The sequence below is a fragment of the Cucurbita pepo genome, chromosome 9 (assembly GCF_057944985.1).
Source record: "Cucurbita pepo subsp. pepo isolate OVF chromosome 9, ASM5794498v1, whole genome shotgun sequence".
In the NCBI taxonomy this organism is placed as follows: Eukaryota; Viridiplantae; Streptophyta; class Magnoliopsida; order Cucurbitales; family Cucurbitaceae; genus Cucurbita; species Cucurbita pepo.
In genome coordinates, this window is record NC_141806.1 from 10,181,589 (window position 1) to 10,199,613 (window position 18,025).

The window sequence follows — 18,025 nt, forward strand, 5'->3', positions numbered from 1 at the left end:
CCACTACGTAGCAGACTAATCTCATAAGAAAAACCAGGAGGCAAACTGACCAGTATGACAGAATCAAAGGGGCCAAGGAGACCAACCGCAAGCCCGAGCCATGGCCCATGCTACCCCAACATAGTGGTGAAAAGTACACTACCTATCTTCGGTCACCTAGCCTTTACTTTATTTGATTCTGATGCTACCCATTCCTTTATTTCTGAGGAGTTTGTGGAGTTTGAAAAATTAGAACTTGAACCCCTAGAGTGCACCCTTACTGCGTCAACACCAGCAGACAAGTACTTGACCGCTACCTACAAAGTTAAGGATAGTAGTGTGACAGTTACATGGCGAAACCTTGAAGCATCCCTGGTTGTCCGGTGCATGCAAGACTTCAATGGGATCTTAGGGATGGATTGGTTCGGTGAGAACAGTGCCCTCATCGATTGTAAAGCCAAAAAGGTGATTTTCAGGCCCTTGATAGGAGAGAGCATTGAATTCAAAGGGGATACATCCAATGTTGTCCCTAGAGTCATCACAACGTTGAAGGCTAGAAAGTTGTTGTATGAGGGAGCATGAGAAGTTTTCGCTAGTGTGACTAAAGTCAGTGAGTTTAGTCTGATGGTATCCTCTGTCCATCTAGTTAGAGAATTTGAGGATGTTTTTCTAGAAAAGTTGTCGGGGTTACCCTTTACCCTAGAGGTAGATTTTGTTATGACCTTGAGTTAGGGACAACACCGATCTCCAAAGCGCCATATAGAATGACACCCTCTGAGCTCAAGGAGCTAAAGATAAAGTTACACGAACTTTTAGACAAGATTTTTATACGACCTAGTATTTCGCCTTAGGGAGATCCTATGCTGTTTGTTGAAAAGAGAGATAGGAGTCTGTGATTATGTATATATTACAAAGAGTTAAACAAGGTCACGATCAAGAATAAGTATCCCCTCCAAAGGATAGACGATCTATTTGACAAATTGTAGGGTGCAGCAGTATTCTTCAAGATCGATCTGCGATCAAGTTATCACCATTTGTGAATTAGAGACAAAGACATGCCTAAAAAAGCCTTTAGAAGCCACTATGGACATCGGTTTAACTAATGCTCCTGTAGTGTTTATGGAATTGATGAACAGAGTGTTTAAGGAATTCCTAGAAATCTTCGTGATTGTATTCATTAATGATATCCTGGTGTATTCTAAGTCTGAGGAGGAGCACGGGAACACTTGAGAAAAGTTTTAACCCTATTGAGAACCCACCAGTTGTATGTCAAATTCATGAAGTGTGAGTTCTGGCTGTAGGAGTTGGCCTTGCCCACGTGGTGTCCACTCAGAGAATAACTATAGACCCAGTTAAGATCAAAGCAGTTTTGAAATAGCCTAGACCAACTACCGTCACCGAAGTAAGGAGTTTTCTGGGTTTAGCAGGCTATTACAGAAGGTTTGTACAAGATTTTCCTAATATCTCAATAGCCTTAACACGGTTAACCAAGAATGGGAGACCCTTTGTCTGGACACAAGAGTGTGAACAGAGTTTTCTAGAATTGAGAAAGAGGTTGGTCACTACACCTGTACTTACAATGCCTGATGGATCAAGTAGACCTGTGGTTTACCGTGAAGCCTCAGGAAAAGGGCTAGGGTGTGTACTCATACAAAGGGCAAGGTAATAGCTTACGTCTCTAAACAATTGAAAGAGTATGAGTGCAACTACCCCACCCATGATTTAGAACTATTAGCCATGGTGTTCACGTTGAAAACCTTGCACCACTACCTGTATGGGGAGAGGGTTCTGGTGTATACTGATCACAAAAGCTTGAAGTGTCTATTTATATAGAAAGAGCTGAACATGAGACAACATAGGTGATTGGAACTGGTTATGGACTATGAGATAGAAATACTTTACCACCCAGGAAAAGTCAACATAGTGGTGGATGCCGTGAGCAGGAAGATAGCCCACACATTCGCCCAGATCACAAAGCAGAGGTATCTACAAGATGAGATATAGAGGGTTGGAATAGAGGTCATGGTTAAAGGCGTCACCACTCAACTAGAATAGTTTTTGAAACAACATACCCTCAAGAGACATATCATCGATGCTCAGGGAGATGATACGCACCTCAAAAAGATCTAGGATCAGCAAAAGACTGAGAGACCAGAGGGACACTCAGCTTCTTTTGATGGGGGATTGATATGGCAGAATCGACTATGCGTGCCTTGAGATGAGAAAATTCTACAAGAAATCTTGACTAAGGCCCATGAAATGTCCTTTACATTCCACCCTAGAAGTACTAAAATGTATTAGGACTTGAAGTGTAGCTATTGTTGGCCGGGAATGAAGAAGAACGTAGCTAAGTATGTGAGTTGATGTTTGACCTGTCAACAGGTAAAGGCCCCGAGAAATCTGTTGGAAATAAACTTAAATAAGAGAGAAAAAAAAGGAAAGAAGTAGTTATTAATTTTGGGTTTTAAAATTTAGTCAAAAGCCAATACGTATTTTAGGAAAGCAGTGGGGTATGGGTGAGAAAACGTGGGATAGTTATGACCAATTTTAGCCTTAGGAAAACTTATAAATAGGTTTTACTTCTCATTGTAATACCAAAGCAAAAAGGAGCAAAAAGAGAAAAAGTGCTAGAGTTAAAGTACAGTGTAATAGAAAAAGACTTTTGAGAATTCTTTGTCTCCTTGTCTCTCCCCTCTCGACACCTCTTTCACAGCCTCGTGAGAGTTATCTAAACGAGTTAGTTTCAGAGCGAGCGTTCATTTTCTACAAGTTAGTATCAGAGCGACTTTTAATTTCAACAAATTGGTGTCAGAGGGAATTTTATTTCTTTAAATTGGTATCAAAGCCGATAGCGAACATGATGGGACAAATGCCGCTACCACGATTGACGAAGACGAACTACGAGAATTGGAGAATCCAAATGAAACCTCTTCTCGGTTCGCAAGTCGCATGGGAGGTGGTCAAAGAAGGTTTCGATGAACCGAAGGATACCACGGGTTATATGGCAGTGCAAAACAAGGCGCTAAAAGAATTACGATCAAAGGATAAGGCAGCATTATACCTGTTGTTCCGGGCAGTTGACGAGTCGGGCTTTGAGAAGATTGTAAGGGCAACTACTTCAAAAGAAGTGTGAGACACTCTAGAAAAGGTGTTAAAAGGAACCGACCGAGTCAAGCAGGTGCGTTTCCAGACTCTGCGTGGCGAGTTGGAGAGCATGAAGATGAAGGAGTCAGAAAATGTATCCGACTATATTACAAGTGTACAGATCATGGCAAATCAGCTAAATCAAAATGGAGAAATGTTATCCGAGACGCGAGTTGTGGAGAAAATCTTGAGGTCGTTAACAGACAACTTCGAGAATGTTGTATGTGCCGTAGAAGAGTCAAAGGATCTAGCGAAGTTCACGATCGATGAGCTCGTCGGTTCTCTCGAGGCACACGAACAACGTAAGAAAAAGAAGAAGGAGCCACTCGATCAAGCGCTTCAGACGAAGGCATCAAGAAAGGATGGAAAAACACTCTATTCACAAAATGTTCAAAGTAGAGGTCGTGGAAGTCACGGGAATGGTCGAGGTGGTCAAGGCAACAGTTACGAAAAAAATCTATAATGAGAAGAGACTATCGTGCCAAGAAAATTGCCATGGAAGAGGATGCAACCAAGGATGCGGTCAAGGATACAATTCCAACATCCAGTTCTATAAATGTCAGAAATATGGCCACTATGCAAATAATTGTAACTCCGACAAATGTTACAATTGTGGCAAAATGGGTCACTATACGAGAGATTGTCGAGCCGAAGAAAAGGTGGAAGAAACCATCAACTTGGCCTTGGATGACGCAACAAATGGAGGCATTCTCTTGATGGCCCAAAACGAAGACCCGAACACAAAAGGAGACGACGGCCCGAAAGATGATGGCGATAATCTTGAGGCAGTAGAAACCATTAGAAATGAGGTGATACACAACAGGTGTGGCGAAATCCTGATAGTGGAGACGAGAAAAATTGAATAAAGATGAACAACCGAATAATAGAGAGCCCGAGCTCGAAAGAGAGAGCTCTAATGGCCGGAAAGGAAATTCGAGGAAGAAAGAAGAAAGGGGATGAAAATTGAAGAAGAAAAGAAAGGGTTGGAAACAAAAGTTAAAAGGTTAGAGAAAGAAATGGCTGAGTTGAGTAAGAGTTCCTTCTATCTAAAACAGGAGAAAGAAAAAGATGAGAAGATAATCTCCGATCTTACGAAGAAAGTTGAAGAAGGTGTGGAGAAAGAGAAAGGCATGTTCATGGAGATTGAAGGTTTAGTGGACGAGCTAGTGAGGGAGGAGAAAGATATAGAAATGTTGACTCAACAGAGAGACTCACTCAACATAAACCTGAATCAAGTTCAACAGGAGGTAGTGAATTTACAACATACGATTGAGACACTCACTCATGATAAAGCCGAATTGAAGGATGCAAAAATGCTAGCTGTAAATGTCACCGTGGACTTGCGAAGGGGATTGAGTAAACTGAACGAAGGCATGATGTCTGAGTCAAGCGTGGCTGAGAATGGGAGAAATGAGTGGTGTCTCAAATGGGCTGTTCTCGAGAAGATCCAAATGAAGTCTCATCAGAGAAGGACAACCTCACTTTGCCGCCCGAGGAAAAGAAGAGGAAATTGAAGAAACCACGACTCAGCTTGAGAAAACAAAAACGACGCAGGTGGAATCATTGAATAGAACATTTAAGTTTATGAGTTTTGTTGGAAATAAACTTAAATGAGAGGAAAAAAAAAAAACAAGGAGTAGTTATTAATTTTGGGTTTTAAAATTTAGTCAAAAGCCAATACGTATTTTAGGAAAGTAGTGGTTTATGGGTGAGAAACCGTGGGATAGTTATGACCAATTTTAGCTTTAGTAAAACTTATAAATAGGTTTTACTTCTCATTGTAACAGCAAAGCAAAAAGGAGCAAAAAGAGAAAAAGTGCTAGAGTTAAGGTACAGTGTAATAGAAAAAGGCTTTTGAGAATTTTTTGTCTCCTTGTCGCTCCCTCTCGACACCTCTTTCATAGCCTCGTGGGAGTTACCTAAATGAGTTAGTTTCAAAGTGAGCGTTCATTTTCTACAAGTTAGTATCAGAGCGGCTTTTAATTTCAACAAATTGGTATCAAAGCGAATTTTATTTCTACAACAACCACCAACAAGATTATTGCAACTGCTGAATGTTCGAGTGTGGAAATCGGAGGAAATAAGCATGGATTTCATCTCAAACCTACCAAAGACCCAACGGGGCTTCAATATCATCTGGGTCATTATGGATAGGTTGACCAAGACATCCCACTTAATTCTAGAAAGGACCACATACTAAGTAGACCAATGGGCTCAGATATACGTCAAAGTGATAGTCCATTTGCACGGCCTGCCTGTGTCTATTGTGTCTTATCGGGATGTTATGTTTACTTCTAAATTATGGAAAGTTTTGCAAAAGGCGTTACGAACACAACTCAAGTTTAGTACGGTGTTTTGCCCTCAGATAGATGGGTAAAAGAGTTATGCAGACTCTCGCAAAAAAGACCTCGAGCTTGCAATTGGTGATCACATCTTCCTAATAGTGGCCCCCATGAGAGGAGTGCTGAGTTTTAGGAAGAATGGCAAGCTGAGCCCAAGGTTCGTGGACCTCTTTCAAATCCTAGAAAGGGTAGGGTCCATAGCATACAGACTGGCATTACCAACCACACTTGCCACAGTGTACAATGTATTCCATGTGTCCATGTTGAGGAAGTACACTCCGGATCTCTCTCACATCATTGATCAAGAAACACTTCCCCTCCGAGAGGATCTATCATACATATAAAAATCCATCAGAATAATGGCACATGACGTGAGGAAATTGCACAGAAGGGAGATTAACTTATTCAAAGTCCTATGGGAAAACCATCGGGACAACGAAGCCACCTTGGAACATGAAGATGACATGAAGAGGTCTTACTAGAAACTCTTTCGAGGAGAATCAACTTTCGGGGATGAAAGTTCCTAAGGATGGGAGAATTGTAACACTCGAGCTTAGAAGGCCAAGCAGACTAAGGTTCGAGTCGATGAAGAAGGAAATTATACTCGGGATAGTTGTGAGGTTATAATTAAAAAAAAATGCTCAAAATCAGACTTGAGTTTAAAACGGTCATTTCCCCCCTACTCCTACTTGAAAAAAAAAAAAGAAAAAAAAGTAGAGGATTAGGGTTTTGGAAGAAAGAGATTTTAGTAACCACAAATCCATCGTTGAAAACGACATAAGGCAAGAAACTTCGAATCGGGACTTCACTCAGTGCTAGAAGAGAGGTTTAGATGGTGGATTCGCCCATTCCGGCGAGAAAACATGAGAATGAAATGAGGTATGGTTATGACATTTTTATTTCAATTTTATCTAGATTCAAGAAGTTTCTTGATTGATAGATCTAGAAATTTTTTAAGTGATTAATTATAAGAGAGTTTGCACAGATTTCTTGGAGAAAACTTGGACAAAAGTTCGAGTCCAATTCAGAAAACAACAAACCGGTCAAGAATAGAAAACGTGAGTTTTTTCGCATGTTTGAATGTCCTTATTTCACTCTGTGTTGGAGTAAAAATATAAGAAAATCCGGCAACATAGGTAGATAGAACTCTAACACTTTGGTGAAGAAAACACGTCGATTCGAGTTGTGTGCATTATGTTATGAAAAATGGAAGAAAATAGATTAAAAACATGAAGAAGCTAACATTCTGGAAATTTGGAAACATGCAAAAGAGAGAAAATTTCTGCCACGCATCGCCCAATGTATGGAGGAGCACTGCAGAGCCGGTGAGTGACACGTGGCATCGTTCCACTAGAGAATTGCATTTGGCTTGCTTGTTGACCCGCGTCAGTGCGCGAGGATTCGGGTCAACCCAGAACCAAAACCATCACGTGAAACGAACCGCATCTGAGGACTGCCAACTAACGACTCACCACTCCCTATGCGCCACGTGTCATGCCCATAAAATTCAAAGGGTAAGTCTGCATCCGCTGGGTATCGAAGCGCACCACTTCCAGCGTTAACTGCGTGTGCCCTCTCATGGGTGTGTGTGCCAATGCATGGGGAAGCATGGGGGCACATACAGCCCTTATTCTCACCCATTTTATGCTCGATTTCAAGTTTTTTGCCCCGATTTCAATGCTAATGCTGTTTTACTGTGAATTAGGTGCCTGCAGAGGAATTTTGTAATTTTTGGACTCCTCGATGACTAATAAACCAAGACTTGGGAAGGCACACATCAGACAAGTAAGTTACCATTTGTATTCCCACAAGCAATACTTGCTGGAAACGCTTGGAATAAGCGTGCAAGCTGTCAAACTAATAATCCTAGCTAGTTGGACCTAGCATATTAGTATGTAAGCCATGAAAATGAATTAAATAAGGAAATAAATGGTAATTAGATATGATCTAGTACGAATTCACTTTAGAATGAGAATGTGATATTATCTGCATGATAAAGAAGGAAGAGAAATTTGTGAAATCTGCGCTCGAGGTGAAGATGGATGTTATCTTCCCGTCGAGCATGTTTGTTAATATTGCATGAACTGCTGCATGTTAACTTGTGTGCATGATTGCTTGTGTTGTCTTTCTTGTTGAGAATAGGAAGAAACTACGAGCTTAGACTTGGGCGCTTGAGACTAAGTAGACTAGACAAAGACCTAGAATGGGATACCTCTAGAATACCGTGTATTCAAGCCCGCGAAACGATAACCAGCAAATCCATACCCAAATATTCTAGACCACGAAACGTTTGAGAGTCCTTGTGCGAGAATCTTATGTGAGCTTATAACCTTGACTTAGTAGAATAAGTCACTAACTTATTGAGGAATTTTAGGAGAATTGTTAGTAGACTTAGTAGAATAAGTTACTAACTTATGGAGCAACTATAGGAGAATTGGTAGTAGTTGCCAAATTGTGGACCAAGTAAGTTTTGTGGTTGTGGACTAAGTTTTATGCTTTAATTAGGAAGATCATTAGTGGTTCTTAACTTGAGGAGAAACTTTAGAAAGCTAGTTAGTGCTTTCTCCATTATAAATACTCATGAGATCTATGCTTTTTCTCAACAATAACAAAGAGAATTTAAAAGCCAAGTGCTCAAACTTTCTTGCTCCAAAATATTTCTTCCCTCAAGGCGTTCCTTTGCCTCTTTTACTTGTTTTGACATAATTCCGATAAAGGGTCACATCCAACATTTGGCATCAGAGCTCCCAGGATGCCAAAACAAATGTCGTCACCATACAAATTCATCGGAGGAGAAGTGACAATGATGAAGAGCGAAAAGGAGAGGAGTATAACGCTCGAGTACCCATCAGTCATGAAGAGTAACTACGTAGCGAAGATGCGTGTCAACTTACAAGCCTAAGGCATGTGGGACGCCATTGAGCATGGTAATGTTGAGGAGCGTAAGAAAATGATGGCTCTTGCTGCCATCTACGAAGCAATCTTAGTGTACGTTCTTCTCTTGTTGGCAGAGAAGGACTCGACAAAGGCAGCGTGGGAGGAACTGTAAACAATGTATGTGCGTGTGGAACGTGTCAAGGAAGCAAAGGCACATACCTTGAAGAGTGAGTTCGAGGCTACCCGCATGAATGACAGTGAGTCAATAGACGACTTTGCCATGAAGTTGACAACGATCGTTAGCAACATCCGTTCATTAAGTGACATGGTGGAGGAGATCTTTGTCGTCAAGAAGTTCCTTCGAGTTGTTCTCCCAAGATTCATGCAAATTGTTACCTCCATCGAGCAGTTCGACGACCTCAAGAACATGTCAATTGAGGAGGTCATTAGTCATCTTAAGGTTCATGAGGAGAGACTTCGTGGCTATGAAGACAAAGAGGAGGAAAAATACCTCTTACTCACACATGAGGAGTGGCTCGCATAGACAAAAAAAAAAAAAAAAAAAAAAAAAATGATGCGGTTGACTCTTCTTTTTCAAGTATGAGGGGAGGTGGCTGTTAGATAAATCCCAAGGTTAAAAATCACTCCTATTTTTTAGTTAACCGTAGAATTAAAGTTAGTAGATTCACACGTCGAGTGAAATGACTTTAATTTAGTTACCATTTTCTTCTCTATTTTTAGGATAGGTTGTTATTTAAATATGTCAATTGAATGACATACAATCCATCGAGTCTTTAGAGCACAGAATAAAACTATTTTCTCTCTCTCGTGTTTTCCGTTATTTTCTTCTTCAATCAATTTCGGTTTTTCCCTCGTCAACGTTTTCTCCTCAGACAAACAACAAGTGGTATTAGAGCCAAGGTTCATGACATATCATTGTGGACAAGCCAAATCTATCATAAGCTAGAATAGCTCAATTGGTTAGAACATCGACCTAACAACATACAGGTCTCATTTTCAAGTAGAAGAAAATGAAAGCGCGAAAATACACACATCGTGGGGTCCATCTCGGGCAAGCTCATTCACTCCTCCATGTCGCCGCCGAGTGCCGGCATCTCCATCTCCATCTCCATCACTCACTCCTACACACATCGTGGGCCTTGTTGATGCGCCTCACCCTACAGGCGCAAGAGTTGTGGCACGCCGTTGAGCCCGGGTCCATCCGGAGATGATACAGATCAAGAAATTGAATTTCAATTATGTTGTCTATCAATCACTCACATATTCTTTTAAGGACTAGCAAATCCGTTGATGACTTTTGAATGTGGATCATGGGGTTCGCCAACAGCATCACCACTCTCAGAGGGAGCATCAGCGAGACAAAAATCGTGAAGAAGATGCTGCAGGTCACCCCCGATCACCTCGAGCAATTTGCCATTTCAATCGAGACATTGCTTGACGTGAATGATCTAACGTTGGAAGAGGTGACGGGAAGACTGCGTAATGTCAAGCAACGAAAGAAGAATGTCGCTTCAGCTGTCGACAAGGAGGGTCGTCTACTCCTCACTGAGAAGGAATGGCTTGCACGCCTAAAGCTCCGCGACAACACCGACAAGAGCAACGGTTCCTCCAGCCGCAAAGGCGGTAAGAAGCCATGGAAGTCTCACGGGCGCACGCGCGAGAAAGAAGGCCTTTAAAATAAGGAGTCCACTGATGGCGGGCCAATCTAGTACTCGAATTGTGGGAAGAGAGGTCCCCTGGGCAAGAATTGCTAAAGCAAGCTCAGAAACAAGGAGAAGGCCGAGAAGGCCCATGTGGCTCAATCCGAGGACAAGCCAGCTCTTTTTATGGTGAGTGCATCGGTCTTATCCAATGTCCCCAATTCCAATTCTAAATCCATGGAGGTAATCGACGACGGTGTAACTGCTCCTCCGGTAAGCGTCGAACCCAAGCCAATTCAACTGAAGGAGGAGCGAGTGTTCGCTCAGATCGACGAGAGGGGCGAGCAGCAAGAGCACCGGCGATGGGTCCTCGACACAGGGGCAACAAACCATATGACCGAGGCCAGGTCTGCATTCTCTAAGATTGATTCAGGGATTCACGGGACAGTGAAATTCGGCGATGGCTCCGTCACCGAGATCAAAGGGCACGACACCATCCTATTCGTCGGCAAGGGAGGTGAGCACCACAAGCTGACCGACATCTACTTCATCCCGAGGCTCAAGGCTAACCTTGTAAGCATGGGTCAACCCGATGAGGCCGGTTGCCACATTTCCATCGAGCACGGGCTACTCAAGGTCTGCGATAATCGACGACGGTTGCTCACACAAGTTCGACACATGACAAACTGCCTTTACATCCTGGAGTTGGAGATAGAACAATCGGTCAACCTCTCGCTCAGGATCGAAGAAGTATCTTGGAGGTGGCATGTAAGGTATGGGCACCTAAACTTTCCTGCTCTAGAAAAACTACACAAGGAGGAGATGGTGCACGATTTGCAGGCAATCAAAGGCGTGAACAAGCTGTGCAACGGGTGCCTTATCGGCAAACAGAGGCACACCCCCTTTCCGTCTCGGACATCCTACCGTGTCGGTAAGCCATTGGAGCTTGTGCACAGCGATATCTGCGGGCCCATCAAGCCGGCGACCCCAGGTGGCAAGACCCTCTTTCTCCTACTGGTCGATGACAAAAGCCGCTTTATGTGGCTGATCCTGCTGCAAGCGAAAAGTGAGGCGACAAAGGCGATTAAGCGCATTCATTCGCAAGCGGAGGTCGAATGCGAGAAGAAGATGCGAATGTTGCGCACGGACTAAGGCGGAGAATTCACCTCAGTGAGCTTCGGTAAGTACTGTGATGAGCTTGGCATGCAGCGGCAACTAACGGAGCCCTACTCCCCCCAGCAGAACGGGGTAGTGGAACGCCAAAATCAGACCATCGTTGGGACAGCAAGGTCTTTGCTGATGATGGCTGGGATGCCTGGGAGATTCTGGGGAGAGGTTATAATGACGGCCGTTTATCTACAATCGGTCGCCAACGCGAAGCCTCGACGGGAAGACGCCACATGAGGGTCTGGTACAACAAAAAGTCAGCAGTACATCATTTCCGAGTGTTCGGCTGCATCGCATGCATGAAGGTAGCACGTCCCCACCTCGTCAACCTCGATCCCAGGGGGCTGAGGGCCGTCTTCATCGGTTATGAACCCGAGAGCAAGGCGTACAGACTCTATGATCCTGTAGGGGGGCGAGCACACGTGTCTCGCGACGTCATCTTCGACGAAAGCACCTTCTGGCAGTGGAACGACATGACCGAGGCAGACCAGAACCCAAATCAATTCACGGTGGAGTACTTCGTCATCGAGCCAGGAATAGGAGGAGCGCAGCATTGGGAACCGTCAACAGCTGCAACCCTAAACCAGTGGAGTTTGCAACATCACAGACTACGGATTCCACGCTGGATGCCGATCACGATGATGATCTGGTGGCCAGGTACTAGAGGATGGAAAACCTAGTGGGAGGAAGTGAACCACCTGGACAAGCGGCGCGCGAGCTCAAAGAAGTGGTCGAACTGCATGCCATAAGCGTAGATGAACCGAACACCTTCGCCGAAGAAGAAAGGAACCCGTGCTGGCTAAAGAAAATGCAAGAGAAGATGACATCCATCACTCAGAACAAGATGTGAAGTCTTGAGGACATGCCACCAGGACACCGAGCCATAGGGCTCAAATGGGTCTTTAAACTAAAGCGTAATGAAGAGGGAGAAGTTGTGAAACACAAGGCCCGTCTAGTGGCGAAGGGCTACGTCCAGAAGCAAGGAGTGGATTTCGTCCAGAAGCAAGTTGTGAAACACAAGGACCGTCTGGAATCTGTCTGCCTATTGCTGGCAATCACGGCACATCATTCTTGGGAGGTCCACCACATGGACGTGAAATCCGCGTTCCTGAACGGAGAGCTGAAGGAGACCGTATATGTCCAACAATCACCGGGCTTCCTAGAAAACGACAACCCTAACAAGGTATTGCGCCTGCACAAGGCACTCAATGGGCTTCAGAAAGCACCACGAGCCTAGAATGTGAAGCTCGACAGTAATCTACTGTCGCTGAAGTTCAAGTGTTGTGCCTCTGAGCATGGCATGTACACGCATGGCCAATACAAGCAGCGACTGATCATGGGAGTGTACGTCGACGACCTCATAATAACTAGAGGCGACATGGAAGTCCTTGGAAGATTCAAGAGGGAGATGTCAAAGAACTTCAAGATGAGCGATCTCGGCGTGCTCAGCTACTACCTCGGCATTGAAGTGCAACAGAGTATTGCCGGCATCACCATCTGCCAAAGTGAGTACGCAAAGAAGCTGCTGGACACAACTGGGCTTGAGGACAGTAACCCTACAAGGACGCCAATGGAGGCCCGGCTCCAACTAAGGACGGCTAGCACTACGACGGCAGTCGACGTCACTCATTACTACAGCATTGTCAGGAGCCTGCGCTATCTGGTAAACACACGCCCTGACCTTGCTTATTTTGTTGGATACGTGAGTAGGTTCATAGAAGCACCTAGGGAGGAACATCTTGTGGCTATCAAGCGCATCCTGCGCTATGTGGCTAGAACCAGAGGCTGGGGTGTCAGATACTGCGCAGGGAGAGGAAAGGAGAAGCTTAAGTTAGTCGGCTATAGTGATAGTGACATGGCTGGTGACGTTGATGATCGTAAGAGCACCAGCGAGATGATTTACTTTCTCTCAGGCGGCGCAATCTGCTAGCAATCAACAAAACAAAAGGTATTTGCTTTGCCTTCCTGCGAAGCAGAATACATTATCGCTTCGACGGCGACAACACAAGGGGTCTGGCTTACGCGACTGATGGAAGAACTCATCGGAAGAGAAGGCGATCCACCAATGCTATATGTGGACAACAAAGCTACGCTCTCCCTGATCAAAAATCTAGTTTTGCACGACCGGAGCAAGCACATAGAAATCAGATTCCACTACATCCGAGAATGTGCAGATCAGGGGCTCATCAAGATTGATTTCATCCGAACAGAGCAACAGCTTGGAGACATTGTCACCATGTCCCTAGCGTGGATAAAATTTGAAGAACTATGCTCAAAGATCGGAGTTCAAACAATAAGGTAGATATATATACCATAAGGCTTTAGGAGGAGATTGTTAGATAAATCCCTAGGTTAAAAATCACTCCTATTTTTTTGTTACTAGTTTTTAGTTAACCGCAAAATTAAAGTCAGTGGGATTCACACGTCGAGTGGAATGGCTTTAATTCAGTTGCCATTTTCTTCTCTATTTTTAGGATAGGTTGTTATTTAAATATGTCAATTGAATGATAAACAATCCATCGAGTCTTCAGAGCACAGAATAAAACTATTTTCTCTCTCTTGTGTTTTCCATTAATTTCTTCTTCAATCAATTTCGACTTTTCCCTCGTCAACGTTTTCCTCCTCAGTCAAACAACAGTGGCAGCCATAACAAGAAAAATAGAGGTCGTGGACAAGGTCGCAGACGCGGATGTGGTGGTAGAGGAGGCTGTGACAATACCTCACAAACCCATGACAACCATGGAAGAACAAGAGTATGATCAAGTGTTACTTTTGTGGAAAACATGGGCACTATGCAATAATGTGTCGTAAGAAGAAGCGAGATGAGGAGGCAAACCTCACATGCATGCAAGATCAAGAGCCCACACTTATGTTGGCCGAGAAGATGTCCAACCTGTTAATGCTCAACGAAGAAAAGGTTATGGAAAACCTTCTCACAAAAGGAGAAGACTAGTGGAGACCAGCATGTGGTACCTTGACAATGGAGCAAAAAACCACATGACAGAGATCGAACAAAGTTCAAGGAGCTTGATGAGAAGCTCATTGAAAACGTGAAGTTTGGTGATAGATCAATTGTATCAATCCAAGGCAAATGATCCATCTTATTCTAGTGGAAGAATGATCCACCGTGTACATTATCTAATATAATGAATCTATCTCCAAAAAACAATTTTAAATTTCCTACTGATCTTGCTGAGACAACCTCTCTTGTTCCAACACTGAGTGTTATCTCACCGTTCGCAAGCATTCTCCAGGAGCTAGTTTCCTGGAAAAAAGAACAAATATGATTAGTGGCACCTGAATCTAGTATCCAAGTTGAGTTATCATACTCTACTAAACATATTTCTACAATGAGTAAATCATATTTACCTTGTGGTGTCTTTTCGGCTTTCTTCTCTACAAGGTATTTTGGGCAATTTCTCTTCCAGTGTCCGTTTTCATTGCAATGGAAACATTTTCCTTTATCTGCTTTTTGAACCTTGTGTTTGCGGCCAGTAGGAATCTTATTTTTCCCTTTACCCTTCTTCTTCATCAAAACACTTTTAGAAGTTGCCTCGTAGTAATTTCTTAGAGATAGTAACATTTGCTTCTCCTGTTTGACCCTTGTTCGTTAAGAGGGACTGATGAGTCTGTAGCTCATTGAGAAGAGCAGTCAAGTTATATTCTATCTTGTTCATTATCACATTTGTGCGGAATTGGAAGAAGCTCTTCGGAAGAGACTCCATGATAAAACTGATTTGACTCTTCTCATCAATTACAACTTCATTTTCTTCTCCCACTTTGAAATGGACCATCTTGTCCAAGACATGTTCTCTAACTAAGGTCCCTTCTTTCATACGGCAGTTGTAAATGTATTTTATGGCGTCATGTCTAAGGGAGAAGGACGGTTGTCCAAACATCCCTTTCAAAGATTCCATAATCTCTTTAGCAGTACCCATGACATCGTGTTTCTTAGCCAAAACATCAGATATGTTGGCTAAAATGTACACTCGGGCTTTGTCATTTGCCTTTGTCCATCTGTCATATGCATCCCGAACTGTTTGGTTTGCATTTGAGCTGGGTTTGGAGGCATTCCTCAGTTAAAACAAATCTCAAATCATCAATTACAAGTATTGTGTTTAGGTTTGATTTCCAAGTTGCGTAATTGTCGCCGTTTAATTTCTCAGAAGTGAGCAATTGTGCTATTGAGTTTGTCATGCTATGATATAAAGAAAATTCTATTAGTGATTTGATTTAATCCTATTTAAAACAATCAGGTTTAGCAAATGTAATAATGTACCCAAAATTATTAATTTGCAACGATACTTTAGTGAGTTAGAGCAACTGCTACCGAGGGGCAGTCAATCACTCCTTCACTAAACCAAGACATTCTTGACTTAAACACTAATCCCAGAATAACTCTTGTTCCTATAGTGTTTTAGTTATCGCTATTTTGGTCAGGAATATACTAACTCTTAGTAATTCTTCGTAAGTGTGACCCACCAATTTCAGACCTCAGAGATCGGTCCCAACAACGTTATCGAATGAAAAAGCGAAAGTTGGGAATGGACCTAAGAAATCCTATCCATTTCTGGAGATTGTGTTGTTTTGACTCCAATGTTATGACCATCCGAATGGGTAGTTGCTCTAGGGTAACATGCAGGCGAAACATGGGAATCTCACGGTGCAACCTAGTGGTGGAGACCATAGGACGTGTTGATATACTTCCTTCTCCCACTTACTATAAATACTTTCTCTATTCACCTTGTTATTGACTCATGCAAATACTTTCCGAATGGACGCTCCCACGGCGACACGAGGCCGAGCATGAATCTCACTGTGTGAATTTTACAGAGAGCGTGAAAAGAAAACGATGTATCTTATACACCTTTTTCCTCCCACTAAGTATTTTAGATGGTTGGGTATACTCATTACTTAAGTATATTCCGGCTAATTAAATATAACTTAAGTCTAGGTGATTTTTCTAAATCTTACATCACTTAAGCATGCTCATAAAATTGGGCTAACTAAGCTCAAGTACTGGTCCGATCTCCAAGTAGTAGGTGTTCCGTAAACCGTCAACTTGAGTACCTCCAGCCTTAGACAAGATCGTGTCAGGTGAGCTTTCTTGTAACCGCAATTTTATAAGACATCAACCTATTTTAACTATTAAAATTGATCGTGCTTGGTTCTTAACCCTAAGTGAGCATGCACTTATCTTTATATAGATTTTAACGTCTATCTCGTTTTATGACGTTGAAAATAATCTATAACATGCATCTAACATGCTTTATATAACAATTATATAATCATCCATTCCATGCAATAATATAACAATTTATATCTATTACTCATGGAACCCTAAACATGCATACTATACATTATAACACTTATAACATACTTGGAATGCATGAAACATGCTTAGCCTATGGTGAGATTTTAAATCTATATGACATACTTTATGCGTATACATTTGCTATTTAATTAAAACATACATTCATAATGCATAATTAATTAAACACACTAAAGTAAATTGGTTTTGGCATTTTAAAGCAAGCAAGTAACTAAATTATTACATTAATAACTAAAAATAACTTGAACCGCTCCCGAGGATCACGAACTGGCCGAACGAACCCTTAGAAATGTTGAACCGGACCCCAACAGCAAGAAAAAAAAACACCTGAACCGCCTCTTCCATCTTCTTCTTCGGTTCGGCTTGCTATCTCTTCCATTTTCGATCAATTACAACCTAAAATGGACTGTAATGACTCCATAAAAATTACAGACCTTTCTTCACTTATTAAAGCCCATACACATTAGGCTTGTTACAATAATTGTATTAAATGGAAGCTTAAAAAAATTCCAAAACAAAAAACATCGACTTTAGCAACCACAAAATTTCATTCATGAAATAGTACCCACCATGCTCAAATTAATGTAAATAAAGTGCCTAAAACTTGCTCTGATACCAATTGATGGAGTTTATATAACACATGCGGAAGCAATTTGGATCTTAGGCACTCTTAGAACATCAATTATAGTAAATAACTAGCATGTTCATAAGTATTAAAACTCAAGGTCTTTAAGTACTAACCTTTTGTAGTTCAAATTCCTTTTTCCTCACGAACCAATTTCAAACCACCACTAGTGTCTTCTCCACTATTCTCTGGCCTTAGAACGGGATTATGGAATCTAGTGAGTGACAAAACTTGGGAGGGATTTAGTATATATGAAGAGAGAGTTTGTGAGAGTTTTTCTCAAGGTTTTTCCGAAAGGAGAAGTTCCATGTACCTTGATCACTCTATTTATAGAGTTATGTTTGCATGTTCATGCAAATTTGAGATCACCAAATTTTGACACTCAAAAGTCCACTCAAATGTTTGGGGTTATGTGGCAAGCATGCAAGTTTGAGCTAACCAAATTTTGACACTCAAAATTCCACTAAAATTTGTGGGGTTTATTTGGCAAGCATGCAAGTTTGGTTAAACCAAATTTTGACACCTCAAAATTTCACCAACTCAAACATTGATTTTTCCATTAAATGAAGTCAACATTTTGACTTTCTTCATTTTAATTCAACAATTAATTTGAATAATTAATTTCAAATTAAAGTAATATTAAATGATTAATTAAACTATTTAATTAATATTTAATATTAATTCAAATGTCAATCCCAATCAATTCCGACATATATTTGATTAACATATTTAAATCTTATTTAAATATCTCAAATTCTCTCTTTTTGTTTAATTCGTAAATAAAACAAAAATGCGGTTAACTATATCGTATATATGTAGCGCATATTCCTAATTTAAATTCGAACACTTCGAACTCACTCATCACACTGTTCTATGGTTTAGTCCGATATGAGCTAGC

The 18,025-nt window shown here is 41.9% G+C and overlaps 1 protein-coding gene across 1 annotated transcript; it reads left to right on the top strand.

The window, feature by feature from the left end:
• Positions 1–8,517: 8,517 nt before the first annotated feature.
• Positions 8,518–8,886, top strand: LOC147791287 (uncharacterized). Its single transcript, XM_087126615.1, has one exon. The coding sequence runs from the start codon at positions 8,518–8,520 to the stop codon at positions 8,884–8,886; it is 369 nt and encodes a 122-aa protein (XP_086982741.1).
• The last annotated feature ends 9,139 nt before the right edge of the window (positions 8,887–18,025 follow it).

Excerpts from the sequence above, each read along its gene's own strand:
- LOC147791287 (XM_087126615.1), top strand. The coding sequence starts at position 8,518 with ATGTATGTGCGTGTGGAACGTGTCAAGGAAGCAAAGGCACATACCTTG.